Source organism: Cyprinodon variegatus, unplaced genomic scaffold (genome assembly GCF_000732505.1).
Source record: "Cyprinodon variegatus isolate N-32 unplaced genomic scaffold, C_variegatus-1.0 Scaffold169, whole genome shotgun sequence".
Classification (NCBI taxonomy): domain Eukaryota; kingdom Metazoa; phylum Chordata; class Actinopteri; order Cyprinodontiformes; family Cyprinodontidae; genus Cyprinodon; species Cyprinodon variegatus.
The window spans coordinates 1,388,664-1,396,313 of NW_015150622.1; the positions used below are offsets into that span (position 1 = coordinate 1,388,664).

The 7,650-nt window shown below is 38.1% G+C and overlaps 1 protein-coding gene across 1 annotated transcript in view; it reads left to right on the forward strand.

Moving 5' to 3' along the window:
- The first annotated feature begins 222 nt into the window (after positions 1–222).
- sms (spermine synthase) overlaps positions 223–7,650 on the forward strand; it is an 11,047-nt gene continuing 3,619 nt past the window's right edge. Inside the window, exons 1-7 of the mRNA XM_015378293.1 lie at positions 223–362; positions 1,166–1,286; positions 3,603–3,690; positions 3,784–3,848; positions 4,635–4,810; positions 5,037–5,191; positions 5,288–5,377. Coding sequence (XP_015233779.1) covers positions 317–362; positions 1,166–1,286; positions 3,603–3,690; positions 3,784–3,848; positions 4,635–4,810; positions 5,037–5,191; positions 5,288–5,377 — 741 coding nt within the window. The 5' untranslated portion in view covers positions 223–316. The remainder of the gene's footprint in view (positions 363–1,165; positions 1,287–3,602; positions 3,691–3,783; positions 3,849–4,634; positions 4,811–5,036; positions 5,192–5,287; positions 5,378–7,650) is intronic.

Consider the following 7,650-nt stretch of genomic DNA (forward strand, 5'->3'; position numbering starts at 1 on the left):
AAATATGGTAACGATTTGCTTCCATATCAGCCACCCTTTAGCATACATTGGTTATCGCCTGGCCACCCTTATAAAAAGTTTCTGGCTACGCCTCTGTTTGTATTGTTTGCTTCAGTGCAGGTTCGATAAACTGTCCCAGAAAGCTGCAGAACCTGTTGGGCTGGAATGAAGCCATGTGGCTCCGCCCCTTTAGACTGTGGCGCGTATCAGCAGCAGCAGCAGCAGCGCCTGCCAGTAGGTCCCTCCCTCCCTCCGTCTCTGCGCATAAGTATACGCAGCCTGCTATCCCAGGCATGGATGTCGGTTGCAGCGAGTCATGGCGGTGCGACATTATACTCTCGATTTCAGCCTCTCTACACCAGGTACAATACTTTCAAACACCCTGAATGTAGCGTGTTTATTCAGCTCTCTGACCCGGCATCCAGGCTGCTAGCTAAGCTAGCTGAACAGCTAACATTAACCTGCTAGTTTCTAATTGCCCTTCAAAACTGCAGGGTTGTTACTGATTGGACGGAATAAAAGTCGAGCATATGCGGTAAATTGGGCTGGAAGCTTAAAGTTATTGAAGGAACGCATTTTTAATTCGGTATTCTTGTAATTGTGATGCAACTAAACGTTTTTGGAGCAATTTGTCGCAAATAGCTCGCTGCTTGTCTTGCTAACAATGTGAATAAAGCATGTTAAACTCAGTGCTGTCGCATAGGAAGTAGCTTATTTTCCGCCATTTTTGTAGTTTTTTATCTAGTCCTGACTGAGCATAATAAAACACATTTTATAGAATTTGAATTGGCACCAGTATCATAAAACTGAACAGTATTACAAATTAGGCTTTTATTTGCATTTTGTTGGGGGATTACTGTAGGATGACTTTAATGTTACTAACGTTCCAAATTTAGATAAGTGAATTAAAGTGAACTTTATTTTAGATAGTAGAGTTTTTAGCCATTGTTGCACATAAAATTTTCCAGATTAATTAAATATTATTTGAAAAAAATTTTTAGCCACAAATTAACACCACCAAATCTATTTTTTTGATGTCCAGAAATCTATCTGTTTATTAAATTTATTAGTTTGGTCATCACTGATGCAGATGTTGCCTTATTAATATGTTATTGTTGCATACTGTTGCATTGTTAATCATTTGTCCTTTGCTGTTTGTTTCCAGTTGACACGGCCTCGGTAGTTCCAGGTCTACTGTGCATATTTCATGAGCAGGAGCTGACAGAGACGATCCATGATACAAATGGACATGGGTATCTGGCTACATTTGTTGGCAAAAACGGGCGGTAAGCGAAAGAAAAACCATGAAAAGATCTAAATTCTTTAAGATTAAAAGCTTGATTTTTAATATTTTCCATATAATAGAGTATTGTAGTAGGGGTGTAAATCAACCCATCATGGTGATTCGATTCAGTATCGATTTCCTGACCCAACGATTTGATTATTTTCGATACTCAAGAATACACCACAATCCGATTCGATTAATTGGTTAATTTTTTTTTTTTACCTAGGCTAGACAATGTTTCAAATTTAAAATAAATCGATAAAAGCTGTAATATAGTTATGCATTTTGTTTGAGAAACAACAGCAAATAACAGAAGTAGAAAAGTTGTACTCCACCTAGGCCTATTAAAACCTCATTCACTGAAAAATAATAATGCCCCTGCGTTATAGATTCTGAAAGGCTTTGCATCAAAAAAAAATACTGCACAAAATCAGTCCAATGGGTGCAATGCAATACCTCGGCTCCAGAGTGTCGACGTCCCCGCCCCCTCCGCAGACACTCCGCTGCACCTCTCCCAAACTGTAGCTGACCGCAGACAGGACGCTGACTTGTTTTGGTTAATGACCGAAATTGGGGAAAACAACTTGTGAAGTTTGACCAGCTAGAAGAGCAAGGTGCATGAGAACGCTGGGACCCTTTTTTTTTGGCCCTCATGTCGCTCCGTTGTCGGACAAACTCGCCCCCACTTCCTCACCGCCTCAGCCGTATCTATACCCACAGCACAGACCGCTTCAATATTGGGCATAGATCAAAAATGTCTGCTTCAAGCTCACTGCGACACACTGCTGCAGGAGTATAACCAGGAAGCGTGGTAGGAGGGCAAAAATAGGTTTAGCGCCACCGCAGCACGGGAGTGAGAATTGCGCCCAGGAGCAAATGGATAAAAATAGACGAGAGGGGGAGAAATCGATACTCTTGTGGACGCGTCGATGCATCGGATCGTCGGCTGTTGGATCAATGGATCGATACAAAACGATTATTATTTACACCCCTAATTTCTAGTAGGGATGGGTGCTATATGCATTGAAATGCATTGATGTTGGCCCATTGTATGTTTTTAAACCTATCGGTATCAGTCTCATAATTAGAATTAGGCTGACACTAATGGCCACTATTTATTTCCATGCTGTGGCCATTTGTGTGTGTTTCTGGAAGGACTTGGTCATGTGATGGTTCTGTAGAGCGTGATTGTGGGATGTGTAACCAGAGCAGAGAGGTCATGTGAGCAGTGTGGTTCTTTGTTTCATGGTGTTTGAAATTGTGTAAATATAATATCTATTATTGATGATAACAGAAATGTTAATGTCTGATATTGGTAGTGGCACAAATTGTCATAATGATGCATCCTTAATTTGCCACTGGCAGTTAAGGATGCATTGATGTGACTATGGCAAATTACCAGCCATAGTTTGGAACCGATGAAGCGGAACGACTCGTGAATTAATGTTTGCCATGGATGTAGAAGAGGAAACCATAAGGTTTTCAGGTGGGATTTAAATTCTTTTTTTCTGACAGGGAGTATCTTGATTCAAATAATTTCTTGCTCTAAGCTGGTGCTGGTTCATACTTCTAAGAACTTTCTTGGCTCTTGCCCTTCAATGCTGGTGCTAATCTAGCATCAGTTCCCTGCTGGAATAGAAAAAAGGAAATGCTTTCTCCAAGGGCTAAAGGTGTACTCCTTAGAAACAATAGCCAATCCTAATATTGTAAGCGTCCTTGTTTATTTTAGTTTTGAATCAGTCCAGTTTCAAATCAAGAGACCGCATAAAGAGGACTAAATCAAAAAATACATTTCTGATGAGAATCGGGACAAGTTGACAGTGTTTTATCTTCATCCATAAGAGTTTAATATACAGTAGCCAAATTAAGCCTGCTGAGGCCTTCAATGCTTGTGCCGATATAGTTTTTATTACTTTGTGTTTCTATGCTCTTATTTGGTGTCATCTAGTAGCCAAACGAAAGAAAGAAAGCAGAACTGCTTGACCTGCTTTATAAACACTGCCCAAGTATTGAGTCGTTTGACTGCTTTGTATGTTTTAGTTTGAATGAAAGAAACATTGCTATATTTCTGATTAATGATTTTGCATCCATTTAAAATTAAGGAGTTTCTTATGCATGAACTGAATATCTGAGTAGGATCCAAAGTTAGGACAATTTGCCTTTGCTTTGGAGGTTTTATGATATGAACTTTCAAATTATTGTTACCTGGGGAAAGAAACCCGTTTGTTTGTTAGAAAGGAGATGGGGCAATTCATGGAGTATCATTGCTACAATAAATGTTTTTATAACTGTGGATCATTCAATCATTCTTTCGCAGGCTTGTCATTCTGCGTGTGCACTCCCATGGGTTGGTCACCATTGATCTGCAGTGTCACGAAGACGATAACATTGCACAATTAGACAATGTAAGTGATCAGATCAAAAAAAAAGAAGCACATTTCTTTAATCTTTAAAGTGCAACATAATTTGAACAGAAATTTTCTCAATTCCCTCCACAGCTTTTAAATGCACTGGAAAAGAAGCTAAAAGCTCTGCTAAATGGCAGTATTACAAGGATTAAAAGGTAAGGATCCTGGTTCTTGTGATACTTCTATCCTGGGTGTTCAAAGGTTTTATCATTAAAGGAATCCACAACTTGTTGAGCATCTTTGTGTAAATATGTTTTAATATTCCTATTGATTTAAAAATTAAAGTTTGTGATGTGTAAAAACTCATAACTACCTCAAAAATGACACATTCTTCGGTTTCACCCAAAGATGATGCCAGTTTCTTCACCTTTGCGATGCATGCTGGGTTGGTGACGTGGTTAGGTCTTAAAGGACTGGAACACACAGAATAAACACAAGAAGGCTAACAGTACTATAGTTTATTTTTTGTGTTTAAAAAAAAAATAAAAATTTTTTTTTGTGAATTTAGACAATGCCACACAGTGTCGCATTTTCAACGTTTTTTTTTTACCTGTTGATTTAAGAATGCATGTGATCGGCTTTTGATCTACTGTTTACTGCATTAACAGAAGCTAATTTTCAATAGAAATCAGTTAGGAAGATGAATGACTGTATAAAATTACAGTCAAGCATTTAAAATTAAAATTATTTATTTTTTTTAAGTACATGTCATGATGTCAGCTGAAAATCATTAGGATTTGGGATCACATAACTCTTTTCTAAAGCAGCATAAACAACAAGAAGTCTACATCCGGATGACGATATTATTAGATTTATGAAAACTAAACAGCTTGCAGTATTTTTACTGTAATGTGTTTGGATAGAAAATAGATTTTTCTAGAATCATTCACACCTCATTGTGAATCCCTTTAAGTAACATGTATCTTTTAATTCCCCTCCAGGCTTCCAGCGTTGGTGCGAGGAGCAAAAGTTGACCGATACTGGCCCACTGCTGATGGCAGACTGGTGGAATATGACATCGATGAAGTGGTTTATGAAGAAGATTCTGCTTACCAAAACATTAAGATATTACACTCACGGCAGTATGGAAATATCCTAGTGCTCGATGGAGATGTCAGTAAGTGTAGAAAATAGTTAGTACACCACAGACGAATCAGTGAGACGTTTGCTGTAGTTTTTTTGTATAAAGACTACAAACGAACACCATAAATTAGATCACATTTATTATTAAACACGTTTATAATTGGATAAATTTCCACATTACTGATAGCCACACACCTTGTAGCTTTACTTGTAGCTTAAAAACTGTTATCAGTTGTTAAAAAGATGTGATGTCGTTGCAGACCTTGCAGAAAGTGATTTAGCCTACACAAAAGCCATCACAGGGAATGGAAGAGAGAGCTATGCTGGAAAAGAGGTGCTGATATTAGGAGGGGGTGATGGAGGCATCCTCGCTGAGTTGGTCAAACAAAAGCCAAAGATGATCACCATGGTGGAGATATCCTTAAATGGCTTGTGTTTGTGTATTTATTTTTACACTTTCTTATGAAGTACACCAACATATTGACCTCACGTTCCTTGACGAAGTGTCTACATCGACCAGAAGGTGATCGATGGGTGCAAGATGCACATGAGAAGGACTTGTGGCAATACCTTGGACAACCTGAGGGGTGATTGTTACCAAGTGAGTGTTTAATGGATATTAATATCTCTTAAAATGATACATTCTGTCTGCTGACATTTGGGATGCACAATGGAGGCTGGTATAAGAAGTCAAAGCAGCGATTCACGTTCAAGCTTTATTTGAAAAACTCGCCAATATAACTTGCGAGCGTCTGAACTTTCACTGAATGATTTTTTTTAGCAATCTGAGCTCCTCTTAGACTGCCAGATAAGTTAGAGTTGATGGCAATGAAACACTTATGAATCTTGCCTTATAGGACATATTTTTAGTTCTCAGATGTAGAATTTTATCTAGAGGGCTGTATGTGACCATATCTTTACAAGTTAATCCATCACTTCCTAATCTGCACTACCAAAGGAGTCTGCTATCTGATTCTAAACTACAGAGAAAGAGAATCTTTAATTTTGTTACAGTGCAGCGTTTTCAGTTGTTTACCAGGGTGCCAAACCTGGAAGTTATACATCTAGTGCCTCTAGTGGATACAATTTTGTTTCGTTTTAAAGCAAGCCTTTTTTGTGTAATTTATTTAAGACTGAGTATTAGGGCCAGGCTGAAGAAAGTTGTAAAGATGTGAGAAGAAAGTTGTAAAGATGCAAGAAGAAAGTTGTAATGATACGAGACATTTAACAAAAGAGAGAAATATGCGATGATACGAGAATAAAGCTGTAATTAGGGGTGTAAATCACACCCATCATGGTGATTCGATTCAGTATTCATTTCCTGACCCAACGATTTGATTATTTTCGATACTCAAGAATACTCCACGATTCGATTCAATTAATTGGTTTTTATTTTATTATTATTTTTTTAACACCTTACAGGCTAGACAATGTTTCAAATTTGAAATATATCAATGAAAGCTGTAATATCGTTATGCATTTTTTTTTTTTTTTTTTTTTTTTTTTTAGAAACAACTGCAAATAAGAGAAGTAGAAAAGTTGTACTCCACCTTGGCCTATTAAAACCTCATTCACTGAAAAATAATAAGCCTGCGTTATAGATTCTGAAAGGCTTTGCATCAAAAAAATACTGCACAAAATCGCCCCCTCCACAGACGCTCCGCTACACCTCTCCCAAATTGTAGCTGACAGCAGACAGTGCCGCAGACAGGAGGCCAGCTTGCTTTGTTTTTATGACCGAAATTGTGGAAAACAACTCGTGAAGTTTGACCCGCTAGAAGAACGAGCTGTGCGAGAACGCTGGGACCCTTTTTCCACCTGGATCTCCGCTCTTTTTGGCCCTCATGTCCCTCCATCGTCTGACTAAACTCGCCCTCACCGCCTCGGCCGTATCTAGACCCACAGTGTGTAGCACAGATTACACTTCAATATTGAGCATAAATCAAAAATTTCTGTCAAGCTTACTGCAACAAACTGCCTTAAAAGTATAACCAGGAAGCGAGGTAGGAGGGCAAAATAGGTTTAGCGCCACCGCAGCACGGGAGGGAGAATTGCGTCCTGGAGCAAATGGATAAACAATAAAATAGACCGGAGGAGAGAAATATGCAACAATACCAGAATAAAGTTGTATCGATACCAAAATAAAGTCATCATACCACAGCCAATTTTAGAAAGAAAGCTTTGAGATTGGACCAGCATATGACGGCAGACCAGCACCACCAAACGGCAACCTGAGTCCACTTTGACATACTGCCCAATTTGATGCTGGTGGGCTAAAAGTGTTATTTGTCACACCGATGCCAAGGTATAACTTCACATTATGCTCGACATTCTTCATTTAAGGGAAGGAAGTGCTTTTAAGAGTTGTCATGAAATACAACTTTTTTGTCTCCTAATATTACGACTTTATTCTCGTAATTTTATAACTTTATTTTCATTGCGACTTTATTCTCGTAATTTTATTGATTGATAGATCTCCTCTCTATCAAAAAGGTTGCAAATAGAATGTTAAGCATCAATCTGAAGGTGATCAGGAGAACAGTAGAGCTGAGGCTGGATATATTAATTCATCATTTTGTCACTTCTGTATAGAGGGTGTTGTATTGTCAGTTCTGTAATGAGCTATTTATGGTGCCTCATGAAGAAACATTTTTTCTGATATCTGAGACAAATTTTTATTAGTTGTGACCATGTTGTAATAGTTGTGGGAAAGACCACATAGAAATATTTGTCGAGCCTATGTCAGTGCTGTGTGTAACTTTGATGTAAAAACAGAGAAAATGTTCTTTAAATTTGCCAATTGCTGAGAAATATCAGTCATTTTATTTAGAACAATTTGCAACAAAACAAAAATACTCTAAATGTAATTGTTAA